The sequence below is a fragment of the Pristiophorus japonicus genome, chromosome 1 (genome assembly GCF_044704955.1).
Source record: "Pristiophorus japonicus isolate sPriJap1 chromosome 1, sPriJap1.hap1, whole genome shotgun sequence".
Taxonomy (NCBI): domain Eukaryota; kingdom Metazoa; phylum Chordata; class Chondrichthyes; family Pristiophoridae; genus Pristiophorus; species Pristiophorus japonicus.
In genome coordinates this window covers 333,399,387-333,416,820 of record NC_091977.1, presented here as the reverse complement: position 1 = coordinate 333,416,820, position 17,434 = coordinate 333,399,387, and the positions used below count along the sequence as shown (strand labels likewise).

The 17,434-nt window shown below is 46.2% G+C and overlaps 1 protein-coding gene across 4 annotated transcripts in view; it reads left to right on the top strand.

The window, feature by feature from the left end:
• The window catches only part of stard3nl (STARD3 N-terminal like), a 168,212-nt gene that overhangs the window by 26,100 nt on the left and 124,678 nt on the right, over positions 1–17,434 (top strand). For all 4 annotated transcript variants that reach the window (XM_070889299.1, XM_070889308.1, XM_070889318.1 and 1 more), the window contains one exon: positions 13,083–13,126. In XM_070889299.1, coding sequence (XP_070745400.1) covers positions 13,083–13,123 — 41 coding nt within the window. In that variant the 3' untranslated portion in view covers positions 13,124–13,126. The remainder of the gene's footprint in view (positions 1–13,082; positions 13,127–17,434) is intronic.

Here is a 17,434-nt window from a genome sequence, read left to right as displayed (position 1 = left end):
ACTCAGCACTGATAAAACATGGCCCGTTGTCGCTCACCAGGACATCGGGTTGGCTGTGTGTGGCAAACATGGCCCGCAGGCTTTCAGTAGTGGCAGCGGACGTGCTCACCGACATCTCACATTCAATACACTTGGAGTAGGCGTCTACAATCACAAGGAACATTTTACCCAAGAACGGGCCTGCATAGTCGACGTGTACCCTAGACCACGGTTTGGAGGGCCAAAACCATAAACTTAGCGGCGGCGCCCCCCTGGGTACATTGCTTAACTGCGAGCATGTATCACATCTGTGAACGCAGGACTCTAAGTCTGCATCGATACCAGGCCACCAAACGTGGGATCTGGCTATCAATTTCATGATTACGATGCCGAGGTGGGTCATTGATGAAGGTCATTGATGAAGGTGTCTCTGCCCTTCTTGGGGACCACTACTCGATTGCCCCACAGAAGGCAGTCTGCCTGTATAGACATTTCATCTTTGCGCCGCTGGAACGGCTTTATCTCTTCCTGCATTTCCACTGGGGCATTGGACCAGCTCCCGTGGAGCACGCAGATTTTGACTAGAGATAATAAGGGGTCCTGGCTCGTCCAGGTTTTGATCTGCTGGGCGTTGACGGGTGATTGCACACTCTCAAATGCTTCCATAGCCATAGCTAGATCTGCGGGCTGCACCATTTCCATCCCTGTGGTGGGCAGTGGCTGCCAACTGAGAGCATCGGCGCAGTTTTCTGTGCCTGGCCTGTGATGGATGGCGTAGTTGTATGCGGACAACGTGAGCGCCCATCTCTGGATACGGGTCGATGCGTTGATATTTATCTCTTTACTCTCGGAGAACAGGGATATAAATGGCTTATGGTCAGTTTCCAATTTGAATTTTCGCCCAAACAGGTATTGATGCATTTTCTTTACCCCATAGACACACGCTAATGCTTCTTTCTCAATCATGCTGTATGTTCTTTCAGCCTTAGGAGGACTCCTGGATGCATAAGCAACCGGTTGCAGTGTCCCGAAATCATTACCTTGTTGCAATGCATACCCGACGCCATATGACGAAGCATCACATGCTAGTACCAAACGCTTACATGGATCATACAACACAAGCAATTTGTTTGAGCATAACAATTTTCTCGCTTTTACAAAGCACTTTCTTGGCTTTTGCCCCGAACCCATTCGCCCCCTTTTCGTCGTAAGACATGCACTGGTTCTAACAGTGTGCTGAGACCCGGTAAGAAGTTACCAAAGTAGTGCAGAAGTCCCAGAAACGACCGCAGCTCTGTCACGTTCTGTGGCCTCGGTGCGTTCTCGATTGCCTCTGTCTTTGCGTTGGTGGGCCTGATGCCATCCGCTGCAATCCTCCTTCCCAGGAACTCCACTTCAGGTGCCAAGAAAATGCACTTCACGCGTTTAAACCTAAGCCCCTCGCGGTTGAGTCGATTAAGAATCTCCTTCAGGTTCTGCAGATGCTCGACTGTGTTCCGACCTGTGACCAAGATGTCATCCTGGAAGACCACGTTGTGCGGGACCAACTTCAGTAAGCTTTCCATGTTTCTCTGGAATATCGCCGCCGCCGCCAATCGGATTCCAAACGGGCATGTGTTATAAACAAAAAGACCTTTGTGTGTGTGTTGATGCAGATGATGGCCTTCAATGATTCCTCCAGTTCCTGCATCATGTAGGCTGAAGTCAGATCCAGCTTCCTGAACGTCTTTCCTTCTGCCAGCGTTGCAAAGAGGTCGTCGGCCTTTGGTTGTGGGTATTGGTCCTGCAGGGAGAAACGATTGATAGTTACTTTGTAATAGCCACAGATTCTGACGGTGCAGTCTCCCTTGAGGACTGGGACGATAGGACTGTCCCACTCATTGAACTCGATCGGGGAAATGATGCCCACTCTTTGCAGCCGGTCTAGCTCGATCGCTACCCTTTCTCTCATTCTGTACGGTACTGCTCTCGCCTTGTGGTGGATAGGTTGCGCCCCCGGAATTAGGTGGATCTGCACTTTTGCTCCTTGAAATTTCCCGATGCCTGGTTCGAACAGCGAAGGAAATTTGTTTAAGACCTGAGCACACGAAGTGTCGTCAGTGGGCGATAGCGCTCGGACGTCGTCCCAGTTCCAGCATATCTTTCGCAGCCAGCTCCTGCTGAGCAGTGTGGGACCATCGCCCGGTATCACCCAGAATGGTAACTTGTGCACCGCTCCATCGTAGGAGACCTTTACGGTAGCACTGCCGATTACAGGAATGAGTTCTTTCATGTAAGTTCTTAGTTTCGTGCAAACTGGAGTTAAGACTGGCCTTGAGGCCTTGTTGCATCACAACCTTTCTAAAGTCTTTTTGCACATGATAGACTGGCTAGTGCACATGTCCAGCTCCATTGACACCGGGAGTCCATTTAGTTCAACATTCAGCATTTTCGGGGGACAATTCGTGGTGAATGTGTGCACCGCATGTCCCTCTACCTCCTCGATCTGAGGCTCTGGTTCGTCATGATCCTCCGTGGAGCTGTCCTCCTCTGCAACATAGTGGTTTTCAGGTTTAACAGGCTTTGCAACTCGCCTGCACACTCGTTGGAGGTGTCCCATTGTTCCACAGCCCTTGCTAACGTACTCTTTGAATCAGCATGAATGGAAACGATGATCACCCCCGCAGCGCCAACAAGGTGTTAATGGCCTTGCATTCATCACCCTTGATGGTGGACTCTTGAGACATCTGCGGACGTGTAGCTGCAGGTATGTGTGACCTGCCCTGTACGTTATGATTAGAAAACAATGTCACTTTGTTCACAGTACTTGTAGCAGCACTTGTGTGCTGAGAGATTTGCTTCGTATTGTCACTGGTGGCAATGAACGCCTGGGCTATCACTATGGCCTTACTCAAGGTTGGCGTCTCTACAGTCAAAAGTTTGCGAAGTATGGTTTAGTGGCCAATGCCAAGTACGAAAAAGTCTCTGAGCATATGCTCCAAATGTCCTTCAAATTCGCAATGTATTGCAAGGTGTCTTATCTCAGCGATATAACTCGCCACTTCCTGGCCTTAGACCTTTTGTAGGTGTAGAACCGGTACCTCGCCATCAGAACGCTTTCCTTCGGGTTCAAATGCTGTCGGACCAGTGTGCACAAATCGTCGTACGATTTCTCCGTGGGTTTTGCTGGAGTGAGCAGATTCTTCATGAGGCCACACATTGGTGTCCCACAGACGGTGAGGAGGATCGCCCTTCGTTTGGCAGCGCTCTCTTCCCCATCTAGCTCGTTGGCCACGAAGTATTGGTTGAGTCGCTGCACAAAAGTTTCCCAATCATCTCCCTCCGACAATTTCTCCAGGATGCCCACTGTTCTCTGCATCTTTGGGTTCGCTATCTGTATCTCGTCGCCAGTTGTTGTGTATGGAGAAAGAGTCAGACTGAACACTGTGAGCTCAAAGTAAAGTGTAACCTTAGTCTTTCATTGCAGGTCTCCAGAGGGTTGCCTCTCCAACATGTGAAGCCTCCTTAAATACCTGTGCTCCCAAGGGATTATGGGATCCCTTGGGACTCCAGGGGATGAGCCTTTGGTGGCTGTACAGAGTAAATACAAGTATACATATGTAACAGAGACCATCCCTTTGCCTGCCTCTGAAGCTCACCCCACTTCCCCTTTCCCACCTCCCTCTGCTCTCTTTCCTCCTTAAAACCCAGCTCTTTCACCAAGCGTTTTATTCACTCTTCCATATCTCTGTCCCTAGCTCGGCCTCCATTTTGTTTGATTATTCCTCTGTGTTGTAACCTGAGAAGTTTTTCTATGTTAAAGGCACAATATAAATACAAGTTGATGTTTTAACTGTTCTACATTTTTATATATGTTATGATATTCCTAACCAGTTCTGCAATCCAAGTTGGCTGGCAATGCCTGGAATGGGGACCCAGTCCTTGAGTAAGCCAGTCCTGCAGTTGAGCTTCAGCAGTGGGCCATGGAGATAGTTTGCCTCCACTGATTTAAGTGCCGTTGCTCAGTCTGGGACTGTGAGCCGAGAGCCACACACTGGCAGGAAAGACATGTTATCTATCGACACCGATAAAGGGCCTCCTTGTAACATCACAGAATGAATCTGCTCAGAAATATCAGGCTCTTTCATTCCAAGTAGTTGGTTATCATGCTCACATTCTGATTGTATCGGTAAAAATAAGTTCATGAAAGGAGTTTGGTAAAGGTTTTGTCACTTTTTATTTTAATATTTAACACACTATTTCAAAATGATTTATATCATCATTCCACACGCATTGCAGCAAAAATCAGCCATAACCTCTCGGGTTGCTCATTTTTCTAGGTGATAAAGGTTTGCTAAAGAGTTTTTGGAGGCTGTTTCTCTGCTCAGAATGTACTTTATTGTGCAATAATGTCTGATTCTAAACTAGGATTTAATATTTATGTCGTAAGCAGTTACTGAACTGCTGACACGTGGTGTGTCGGTTAAAACCTGCACTTCTGCTTTCTGGTGCGGATTTTAAAATGTAAATTCAGTTCTAACCAGGACAGGGGAGGCTGCATTGATGCTGATTCTCCGAAGTACCTTTGCTGAATCGCAGACCAGCTGCTGACTTGTCCTCCAGTGCAGCCTTACTGATATCTGTTGAATTGCTGGTCAGGGTTGTAAGGAACCATTTTCCAGTGAAGCTGTAGTGAGTGCTGATGTGGTTGTTTTTTTTGGAAATGGATCAATTGCCTCCCTAAGCTTGTCTGGTGGTGTTGGGGTGCTTGGTTTAATGGGGTTAGGGCCTAGTATGAGGCCACTGTGGGCTGTGTCTGTTCCAGCTGTCAACTCTTTGAGCAGTGTTGCAATACGATGGGAGCCCCCTCTCTCCACCACATCCTCTCCTGCTTAGTTATTTTCATATAGAGATGACTTGAAACTTAACTTGTCTTGGCCTCTTTGTGGGACGGATTCTCTGATACAGGAACCTATTTCTCAAGTCAGTCTGTCACGATAGAGCCATTAACTTAAACCGCAGCAAGTGTTTCCCGTGTAGTGTGATTCTCGGCTGTGAATTGAGATTAAGTTGCTGCAGGTGTTAGCTGTAAAGAAGTTTAACTGTTTTTAGCCACACCACAACCACTTCACTGAGCTTGGGGGCAAATGTATCACTCTCCGTGCCCTCTCGTTTCCAATTTGCTATAAATAACAAAACTTTAAAAAAAATTAGTTTGGTGAGGAAACCCAAAGATCTAATAACATGCACCAGCTCTGGTTGAAGGGATTGCCACTGCAACATAAAAAAATCTGCTCAGTGAACATTTGAATGTTTAATTTCTGACACAAAATGAAAAAGGTTCATCTCCAAAACTCTCACCCATTTCTGCCAGGGGAGTAGAGGCTGCTGGGGGACAGTAAGACCACAGTTAGAGACTGTGCGTAGTTTTGGGCTCCGCACTATAGAGAGGATGCTGTGGTGATGGATAGGGTCAAGCACAGATTGACTAGGTCGCTGCCTACTATGAGGAAATACAAATATGACATAAGACTATGGGCTCAATTTTCCCCAGTCATTTGCGTCGTTTGATGCGTGCAGTTTTTTCTGATGTATTTATTTTTTTCAAAGTTTCCTCCTGTGATCTGCGCCGGTGCAATTGACTTAGTTACGATTTTTCTCGGCCAGTTTTTTTTTGCGTCATAGGGACATTCCCTCATATCTGTGCCGGTTTTTTCAATTATTCACCGTTTGGCCAACATTGTTTCCTCTTAGATCGGTGTATCTGGCTAATCCCGAAAAACCATCTGGGCACTTAAGAAAACCACTGCATGTTCACAAATTGGTGCTGAAAGACGGCATTATTTTTAAATTGAAGATTTTGGAGGGAGTCAAGAACACTATCAAAATCAATAGTAAAGTTCAACTATTTTTACTCACTCATGCCACCACCGAACGTCTTGAAGCAGGGCTGGTGGGTCGACGCTTTGGCTGGCAGAATCGGTCCCACATCCAGACACTGGCTCGGCTAGAAATCAAGCCGTGGCTGGGTGGGGGGAGGGGGGGAAAGAGAGGGAGCGGGGGGGAGAAGAGAGAGAGATGCCGATGGGAAGCCTTCTGCACTGAAGACTGCGATGAGTTGGGTGGGGGGGTGGGGGGGGGGATGGTGGGGGAAGAGAGAGAAGGGGAGAAGTCACAACACTGCAATTAGTTAAGGGGGGGGGGGAAGAGAGAAGTCACAAGACCTTTGGGTGTGGCCCATCCATACAGACCTTGGGAGAGAGAACTGCGAACCTGTCCTACCTGCTTTCCTGCCGTTTTGAGCTTCTTTCAAAGGTTAAATTTAAGTATGGGGGCAATACTGACAATACCTTGTGCGAGCCTTCTGCATCATGGTGCTACATAGGAGACAGTTGATTCAACTTCATCGCATCAGGAACATCAAAGCCCGTAGGGTGCTGGGCAGGAGGCCTTGCCCACCTCTGGTATATCGAGAAAGGCATTCGTACCGCCACCTGTGTGATGCAGACTGCCAGAAGGCTGCGTTTCCGCAAAGAAATTGTGAGTGAGATCTGGTGAGTTGGTCAAAGCAGACCTGCAACCTAGAAGCATCAGGAGGACTGCTTTGTCAGATGAAGTGAAGGTTACAGCTGCCTCCGGATCATTTCAAGCCATAACTGGGAATGTGTGCGCCATCTCTCAGCATGCAACACACATCTGCATTCGCCAGGTGACGGCTGCACTGTGTGCGCGGAGGAATGACTTCATAAAGTTCCCCATGACCGCCCAAGCAATCCATGACGGGGCTGTGGGCTTCTCCAGGATTTCTGGCTTCCCAAAGGTACAGGGCTGCATTGATTGTATCCACATCGCCTTGCGAGCACTTTTTGGAGGATTCCGAGATGTACAGGAACAGAAAAGGCTTCCACTCCATTAAAGTGCAGCTGGTGTGTGACGGCATGCATCATATCATGTCAGTCGATGCAAGATACCCTGGGAACACTCATGATGCGTTCATCCTACTCGGCAGCGTTATCTGCCATGTTTCAGCAGCAGCAGCCAGAAGGGCAGAGCTGGCTACTGGGAGACAAAGAGTATGGCCTCGCCACCTGGCTCATGACGCCCCTACGCGTAACCCACGGAAGCTGACCGTGAATACAACATATCGCACAATGCGCCGCGCAGCATAATAGGACCATTGGCATATTGAAACAGCGTTTCCGATGCCTGGACCATTCCAGAGGCTACTTGCTGCACTCCCCTGAGATTGTCGGTCAGTTCAGTGTTGTGTGCTGCGTGCTGCATAACTTAGCCATCAAGGGGCAGCAGCATCTGGTAGTGGAAGACCCACCCTCAGTGAGAGTGACTGATGATAATGTGGAAGATGCAGATGACGAGCAGGAGGAGGAGGACAACGAAGATGAGGAAGCCATGCAAGTGCCTGAGGCCGGAGCACAACGGCGGAGGAGGGCAGGCCATCATGCCCCTTTAACAATTACTCGAGCCTTGCGCCAGCAGCTCATCCGCAAATACTTGAGGGCTCAGCGACAACTATTCCATATGGACCATGTTTACTGTTTGGAGCTGTTCCGTAATGTTGTGTTGTGTTACTGGAACACGATTCATTTTAATGTAAAATATATTCTTTTCAAAAGTTTAACAGTGTACTTAACTTTAATAAAATTATTCTTGTACCAAACTTTACTTTAAGATCACTTAAAAAACTTTTATAAACTTGTAAATTTACATAGCTTACAAAAACCTTTTAATTTGAGAACAATTAAAACAGTAGCAACAATAATAACAACAGCAGCAGCAAAGAAAGGCTGCACCCACCCATCTCTCATCCTCCTTATTCTAAGACTGCCCGCTGAGCTTGGTCTTGGACACGCCAGCACCCCTGCCCGCGGGTGGTGGTGCAATGTTTCTGGGCTTGGTACCAAGCTTATTCTTTCTAACATCTCGGGTACTGCGCACATCTTGAGGGAGGAGAGGGGGGCGTCAGAAGGCAAGTTGGAATGCCTGGCTTTGGGCTCTTCAGAGGCTGGTGTGGGGACTGGAGTGGGAGTGAGAGTTGATTCTGTCAATGGGCGCGGGGTCTGGGCGTGTTCCCTTATTGCAGTAGCTAACTCCAGAATGCCTTCCCTCATGCACCCTGACAGTGTCAACGACCTGCAACATTCCCTCCTTCACGTTGAGCAAAACTGTCTGAACTACCTGTGCCATTCCCTCCCTCATGGTCAGTGACGTGGTTTGCACTACCTCTGACATTCCCTCCCTCATGGTCACTATTCCCTCACTGATGGTCCCGGATATCGTTCCCATTTCTTGTGCTGTTACTTCTCCCGACAGTCCCGCTACCTCATCACTCGCCCTACTGATGGCGTCCAGGAGTGATCGGGTAAGGTCAATGCTCTCTGCACTTAATGACATCATCTGAAGCACATCTGTTAGATCCTGCACCTCAGGAAAGTGCGGTCGAGCTCTCCTTCCCCTCCTCCCCACGGGTGTGCGTTGCTGCACCCCATCACTGGGAGCCGCAGCCTGGGACAGAAGGTGTGAAATCATGGAATGTTCCACCAACACTCAAACCACTAGTCACAGAAGGGGCTGTCACCTCCATGAGCGGCACCTCCTTCAAAGTCAGTACAACAGTGGGAGCTTCATCCAGCTCCATCCCCTCCCCCTCAGCCCCGTGTTCTTGGTCTGGAGTGTTGGATTGGAAAATGATCTCTTCAGGCTCGTCCGCATCTGAATCTTCTGCAACGTCAGGGTTTGCCTCAAGTTTAGCAAAATATAACACAACAGACAAATGGTTAGCAGCAGAGGAGGGGGCAGGGTGGGTGGCTTGAGTAGGCTCACACATCGCAGACCAGGAAACAGGCTGATTTGAAGGACCACGATGAATTTGCAGGATTTGCCCTCTCCCTCGAGTGTGGGCCCAGCTTGTACGGTACAGATTGCTTTTTTTTCCAGGCAGTACCTATCAAAGCAGTGACCCTCTCTTCCAAGGGTGTCACTGGGTGCAGATTTTCCGGGCAGCCTCCTGTTCGAGTTCTTCCCCTTTTTATTATGTGCCACCTTCCTCTGCAAAGATGAAAACCTAACTTTTTAAAGAGGTTGTCTTTCTGCTGTGTGGGACATATATCGATGGTCACATTTACAATTGCAATTGCATTGAATAAATGAAAATATTACTTACACTAACTACTTGACCAAGGTCCTGCCACTTTTTACACTGGCCTCCAGATCTCACGGTGTTCACCAATGCGCGGTAATCTTCTGCAACTTGGTTCCAGCGTTTCTTTATTTCTTTGGGTGGACCTTTTATGTGACCCCTGTTGGTGTCCAGCTCCTGCCATCTGTTCTCAATCACAGTAACTAGTGCCTCCACATCTTCCTGTAAGAAATTCTTGGTCCTTCACCGCGTTGCATCTTGTACTGCTGTAGCTGCGAGTTTTTTTTCCAATGCTCTCACACAGCACTCAACGTTCTCTCACACACAACTGGCTCTTTAAAAATAGCCGATTGCCAAATCTGAGCTGTACTGAGCATGCGCGTCCATTGCAACAACATCCAAAACGTCACTTTTTTTTCCCTCGCATGCGCAGAAGTTGCTGCATCGTTTTTCGGCACAGAAAGCAGGCTCCACCCCCTGAGGCTACTGGACGCTGCGTGACACCAAATTCAAATTATACATCGGGGAAACTTTGGCAAAATATTTCTGCCGCATTTCTGGCCAAGAAAATCGGGCGGAACTCTGGCAATACGCCAGAAAACGGGCTTGAGGAAAATTGAGCCCATAAATAGGGCTGTGTTTATTAGAACAGAGGAGATTAATGGAGGTAAAATCATAGAATGATCCAGCACAGTAAGAGGCCATTGAAAGAGCTATCCAATTAGTTCCACTCCCCTGCTCTTTCCCCATAGCCCTGCAAATTTCTCCTTTTCAAATATTTATCCAATTCCCTTTTGAAAGTTACTATTGAATCTGCTTCCACCACCCTTTCAGACATTGTATTCCAGATCACAGCAACTCACTGCATAAATTTTTCTTTTCTCATGTCGCCTCTGGTTCTTTTGCCAATTAGCTTTAAATCTGGAAACAGTTTCTCCTTATTTACTCTATCAAAACACTTTATGCTTTTGAACAGCTCTATCAAAGCTCCCCTTAACCACCTCTGCTCTAAGGAGAACAACCCCATTTTCTCTAGTCTTACCATGTAACTAAAGTCCCGTATCTCCCCTGCATCCTCCCCGAGGCCTTGACATCCTTCCTAAAGTGAGGTGCCCCGAATTGGCCACAATACTCCAACTAGGGCCTAAACCAGTGTTTTATAAAGGTTTAGCCTCAATTCCTTGCTTTTTTTGTACTCTACACCTTTATTTATAAAGCTAAGGGTCCCGTATGCCTTTTTAACAGCCTTCTCAGATTATCCTGCCACCATTAAATATTTGTATACGTTCATCCCAGGTTTCTCTGTTCCTGCACCACCCTTTAAAATTGTACCATTAGCTTCATATTACCTCCCATTGTTCTTCCTACCAAAATGTAACACTGCACACTTCTCTGCGTTAAATTCCATCTGTCATGTGTCTGCCCATTTCACCAGTCTGTCTATGTCCTCCTGAAATCTGTTACTATCCTCATTATTAACTACATTTCCAAGTTTCGTGTCATCTGTAAACTTTGAAATTATGCCCTGTATACCCAAGTCCAGGTCATTAATATATCCGAAAGAGCAGTGGTCCTAATACTGACGCCTGGATTCCAGTCTGAAAACAACCAATCACTACTGCTTTCTGTTAGCCAATTTCTTATCCACTGTCCCTTTAATCCCATGGACTTCAATTTTGCTAGCAAGTCTATTATGTGGCACTTTATCAGTTGCCTTTTGAAAATCTATATGCACAACATCAACCGTACTACCCTCATCAACCCTCTCCGTTACTTCAAAGAACTCGATGAAGTTGGGCAAACCCAATTTTCCTTTAACTATGACTTTCATTTATTAGCCCATATTTTCCAAATGGCAATTAATTTTGTCTCGGATTAATGCCTCTAAAAGTTTCCCTACCACCGATGTTGGGTTGACTGACCTGTAGTTGCCAGGGTTATATATCTTCCCTGCTGCTTCCTTTACTATGAAATTGTCAGCATCCTCTTCTCTACTGAAGACAGATGCGAAGTACTCATTTAGTACCTCTGCCTCCACAAGAAGATCTATGTTTTGGTCCCTAATCCATCCCACCCTTCCTTTGACTAACCATTTACTATTTGTGTTTACAAAAGACTTTTGGGTTCCCTTTTATGTTAGCTGCTAATCTATTCTCGTAATCTCTCTGCCTCTCTTACTTCCTTTTTTCAGTTCTCCCTTGTACTTTTCTGTATTCAGCTTGATTCGCTACTGAATTATGAACCTGACAGTTATCATGGTTTCATTTTAATCTCCATATCTTTAGTCATCCAGGGAGCTCTAGCTTTGGATGCCCTCATGGGAATGTGTCTGTACCCAAACTATCTCCTCTTTGAAGGCCTCCATAAATTAAGATGGGAGAGAATTGATAGAAACAAAGTGTTTTTCCAGTGGTGAGGGATGTGAACGAGTCCATAGATACAAGATTAAATGTTAGAGATTTAAGACAGAGAGCAAGAGAAACAGGTTAGATGCAGGAAGAATGTTCCCGCTGTTGGAAGTCCAGAACCAGGGGTCACAGTCTAAGGATAAGGGGTAAGCCATTTAGGACTGAGATGAGGAGAAACTTCTTCACTCAGAGTTGTGAGCATGTGGAATTCTCTACCGCAGAAAGTTGTTGAGGCCAGTTCGTTAGATATATTCAAAAGGGAGTTAGATATGGCCCTTATAGCTAAAGGAATCAAGGGGATGGAGAGAAAGCAGGAATGTGGTACTGAAGTGCATGATCAGCCATGATCATATTGAATGGTGGTGCAGGCTAGCAGGGTCAAATGGCCTGCTCTTGCATCTATTTTCTGTGTTTCTTCAGAAGATTGTGAGGCTGTGGAATTACTACCAGAGTTGGTGATTGAAGCAGAGACCATGCCAACATTTAATAATGGGTTCTATATGTGGTTGAAGGAAAGGGGAATAAAGGGATATGGGAACAGGGCGGGTACATGGGATTAGGACACTGCTCCTATGGAGGATAAACACCAGCACGGACTGGTTGGGCCAAATGGCCTGTTTCCCTATTGTAATTTCTGTGTAATCCTAGAAACAGTGATGTCTGAAAATGAAAGACAGATGGGGGTGTTTGTGAAGAACAGCCAAAAACAGCTGTTCCTGTGCTGAAGGTGGGTGGTGTCGGAGATCGGAGCATAGGTGCAGGCAGGTGTCGGTGCAGGAGATTGGACTCTGGCCTTTCCCCGGGGGGGGGGGGAGCAGTTGGAGATGTACGAGCTGCTGCCAATTTCTAGCGAAACTTCCCTCAGAAGCAGGTATCCATGAGTTAATTTCAGATTGCATCTCCTTACAGCAAGTGGACTCTATGGCCATAAAGGAACAGGCCACATTAAACACAGATCAGAATAATGCTCTTGTTATACCAGCCTGTCCTCTGACTCACCATGGTAACTCCGCTGGCCGCTCACAAGAATATTTAAAGATCCGACTAAATGTGTAATCTCTATGTACAAGAAAGTGACTCCACGGTGGAACACTGGGAACAGGTCTGAGTGCTCATGATTTCCATCTAGGAGGCAGGTTATTGGACATTTCAAGGGAAGGTTGCTCTGACTCTAGTTTGGAAGTGCCCTCCCTTCCAGCACTCCTAATACTGCTCCTGATGTTAGGGAAGATGTGTCTGTTGGCGAAATATTGGGAATCCGAGCCAATACGCTGCAGTTATTGGGAGTGCTGGAAGGGGCTTCCTGGTAAACATGGCAGAAAATAGTCATCGTTGAAAGGGAGCAGACATTGTCAAAATGTTGAATTATGAATGTAGAGAACACATTTGTAATACCTCTCATACCCTTCCAATCATTTTTCAGATAGGATAAAAATAGTCACCAGTGTTGGCTCAAAATGTACCGTTTTAAATGTATGCAATTTTTCACTTCCATTGTCTCTGAAGCACAATAGATTATCAGGAGGTTGACATTAATTCTGTTTGTTTTTAATTTGTAGATTCTGATGAGGACGATGACACAGAGAATCCAACACATTAGCAGGTGCGTAACATTGCAGATTTATTGACTCCTGTTTGCACTATCCAAGTCCAGGCTTGTGAGTGAGAATGCTAACCGACGACTGCATAGTTTTACAGTTACACAGGAAGATAGAAGCTATTGCTGAAGCACTCTTTACTACAACAACAACTACTTTTATTTATATAGCGCCCCTAACGTAGCAAAACGTCCCAAGGCGCTTCACAGTAGTGATATAAGACAAAACAGATAAATTTGACACTGAGCCACAGAAGAAGAAATTACAGCAGATGACCAAAAGGTAGGTTTTAAGGAGTATCTCAAAGAGGAAAGACAGGTAGACAGGTAGAGAGGTTTAGGGAGGGAGTTCCAGAGCTTGGGGCCCAACACGGCCACTGAGCAGTTATAATCAGAGATACTCAAGAGGACAGAATTTGAGGAGCGCAGACATCTCATAGGGCTTTGAGCCTGAAGGAGATTACCAAGCTAGGGAGGGGCGAGGCCCTGGAGGGATTTGTAAACAAGGATGAGAATTTTGAAATCGAGGCATTGCTTAACCGGGAGCCAATGTAGGTCATCGAACACGGATGATGGGTGATTGTGACTTGGTGCGAGTTAGGACATGGACTGCCGAGTTTTGGATGAACTCAAGTTTACGTAGTGTAGAATGTGGGAGTGCAGTCACGAGTGCGTTGGAATAGTCAAGTCTAGAGGTAACAAAGGCATGGATGAGGGTGTTAGCAGCACAAGAGCTGAGGCAGGGGCGGAGGCAGGCAATGTTAGAGGTGGAAATAGGCGGTTTTAGTTATGCCGCGGGTATGTGACCGGAAGCTCATTTCAGTCAAATATGAAGCCTAGGTTGCAAACAGTCTGGTTTAGCCTCAGATAGATACTAGGGAGCATGATGCAGTCAGTGGCTAGGGAACGCAGTTTGTGGCGGATACCAAAGACGATGGCTTTGGTCTTCCAAATATTTAATTGGAGAAAATTTCTGCTCATCCAGTACTGGATGTCGGACAAGCAGCCTGACAATTTAGAGACCATGGAGGGATCGAGAGAAATGGTGGAGAGGTAGAGCTGGGTGCCGTCAGCATACATGTGGAAACTGACTGTGTATTCGGATATATCGCCAAGGGGTAGCATATAGATGAGAAATAGGAGGGGGCCAAAGAAAGATCCTTGTGGGATACCAGAGGTAACGATGCGGGAGTGGGAAGAGAAGCCATTGCTGGAAATTTTCTGACTACGATTAGGTAGATAAAAATGGAATCAGGCACGTGCAGTCCCACCCAGCTGGATGATAGTGGAGCAGTGTTGGAGGAGTATGGTTTGGTCAACTATGTCGAAAGCTGCAGACAGGTCCAGGAGGACGAGGAGGGATAGTTTACCTTTGTCACAGTCACAAAGTATGTAATTTATGACGTTTATGAGAGCCGTTTCGGTACTGTGGCAGGGACGAAAACCAGATTGAAGGGATTCAAACATGGAGTTCTGGGAAAGATGGTCACGGATTTAGGTGGTGACAACACATTCAAGGACTTTGGAGAGGAAAGAGAGGTTGGAGATGGGGCAGTAGTTAGCAAGCACGTTGGGGGTCAAGGGTTAGTTTTTTGAGGAAAAGGGTGATGACTGCAGATTTGAAGGAGAGGGGAACAGTACTTGAGAGAGAACCGTTAACAATGTCAGCTAACATGAGAGCCAAAAAAGGAAGTTGGGTGTTCAGTAGTTTAGTGGGAATCGGGTCAAGGGAGCAGGAAGTGGGTCTCGTGGACAAGATGAGCTTGGAGAGGTCAAGAGGGGAGATCAAAGAGAAACTAGAGAAAGATGTGAGTTTAGGGCTAGGGCAGGGGGGAGCCTTAGAGGAAGTTTGGCCTGGTGGGCTAAGGGAAGGAAGGGATTTCGTAGAGGCAGATGATCGGATGGTCTCAATCTTTGAGACAAAGAAGTCCATGAGCTCCTCACACTTGTTGATTAAATTCAATAATTGAGTCGCGCTCTCTCTCTCGAGCTCTCTCTCTCGAGCTCTCTCTCTCTCTCGAGCTCTCTCTCTCTCTCGAGCTCTCTCTCTCGCGCTCTCTCTCTCTGTTGTGTATGCAATAACTGTTAGACTGAGTACTGTTTAACTCCAAGAGGTATGACCTTGGCTCTGCTTTATTAAGGCCCAAAGTGACTAATATACAAAATGGCTGGTCGTTTATACTTGGGCTGCACACACGTGCGTGCAGCCCAGTGGCCTCCAACAGTGACGCCATCTAGTAGCTAGTGGTCCCAAAAGTACATACATGATACGCTCGCGCTCTCTTTCGCTCTCTCGCGCTCTCTTTCGCGTGCTCTCGCTCTCTTTCGCTCGCTATCGTAGAAAATAGGAGCAGTAATAGGCCATTTGGCCCTTTGAGTCTGCATCGCCATTCAGTCAAATCATGACTGATCCTCTATCTCAACACCATATTCCTACTTTTCCCCTATACCCCTTGATGTCTTTTGTTTCTAGAAATCTATCTCCCTCTTAAATATATTCAGTGACTTGGCCTCCACAGCCTTCTGTGATAGAGAATTCCATAGGTTCACCACCCTCTGAGTGAAAACATTTCTCCTCATCTCGGTCCTAAATTTCCTACCCCGTATCCTGAGACTGTGACCCCTTGTTCTAGACTTCCCAGCCAGGGGAAACATCCTACCCGCATCCAGTCTATCCAATCCAGTCAGAATTGTATACGTTTCAATGAGATCCCCTCGTGAACTCTGTCTCTAGTGAATACAGGCCTAGTCGACCCAATCTCTCCTCATACGACAGTCCTGCCATCCCAGGAATCAGTCTGGTGAACCTTTGCTGCACTCTCTCTATGGCAAGTATATCCTTCCTTAGGTAAGGAGTCCAAAACTGCACACAATACTTCAGATGCGGTCTCACCAAGGCCCTGTATAACTGTTGCTCCTGTACTCAAATCCTCTTGCAATGAAGGCCAACATACCATTTGCCTTCCTAACTGTTTGCTGCACCTGCATATTTGCTTTCAATGACTGGTGTACAAGGACACCCAGGTCCCTCTGTACATTGACACTTCCCAAGCCATCACCATTTAAATAATACTTTGTCCTTATGTTTTTCCTACCAAAGTGGATAACTTCACATTTATCCATGTTCTACTGCATCTGACATGTGTTTGCCCACTCACTCAACCTATCTAAATCGCCTTGCAGCATCTTTGCATCCTCCTCACAACTCACAATCCCACCTAGACTGCTCATCACCCCGAAAAAGACCCGTTTATTCCTACTCTCTGTTTCCTGTCAGTTAAACAATTTTCAATCCGTGCCAATACATTACCCCCAATCCTATGTGCTTTAATTTTGCACACTAACCTCTTACGTGGGACTTTATCAAAGGCCTTCTGAAAATCCAAATACACAACATCCACTGGTTCTCCCTTATCTATTCTATCAGTTACATCCTCAAAAAACTCCAGTGGGTTTGTCAAACATGATCTTCCTTTCATAAATCCATGTTGACTTTGTTTAAGCCCGTTGATCTTATCTAAGTGTGCCATTATCACATCCTTTATAATAGACTCCAGCATTTTCCCTACTACTGTTGTCAGGCTAACCGGTCTGTAGTTCCCCATTTTCTCTTTCCCTCATTTTTTAAATAGTGGGGTTATATTTGCCACCCTCCAATCTGCAGGAACTGTTCCATAATCTATTGAATTTTGGAAGATGACAACCAATGCATTTACTATTTCCATGGCTACCTCTTTTAGTATTCTGGGATGCAGATCATCAGGCCCTGGGGATTCATCTGCCTTCAGATCCATTAGTTTCTCCAGCACTATTTTCTTACTAATTATCATTTCCTTTAATTCCTCTTGCTCACAAGACCCTTTGCTCTCTAGCATTTCTGGGGCATTATTTGTGTCCTCTTCCGTGAAGACAGAACCGAAGTATGTATTTAATTGTTCTGCCATTTCCTTGTTCCCCATTACAAATTCTCCCGTTTCTGTCTGTAAAGGACCTACATTTGTCTTCACTAATCTTTTTCTTTTTATGTACTTGTAGAAACTTTTGCAGTCGTTTTTTATGTTCCTTGCAAGTTTACTCATACTCTATTTTTCCCCTCTTAATCAATCTCTTGATCCTTTTTTGCTGAATTCTAAACTGCTCCCAATCCTCAGGCTTGGTACTTTTTATGGCAACTTTGTATAACTCCTCTTTGGATCTAATACTATCCTTAATTTCTTTTGTTAGCCATGGTTGGGCCAATTTTCGTGTTGTGTTTTTACACCAGAAAGGAATGTTGTAATTCCTGCATTCTTCCCTTAAATGTTAGCCATTGCC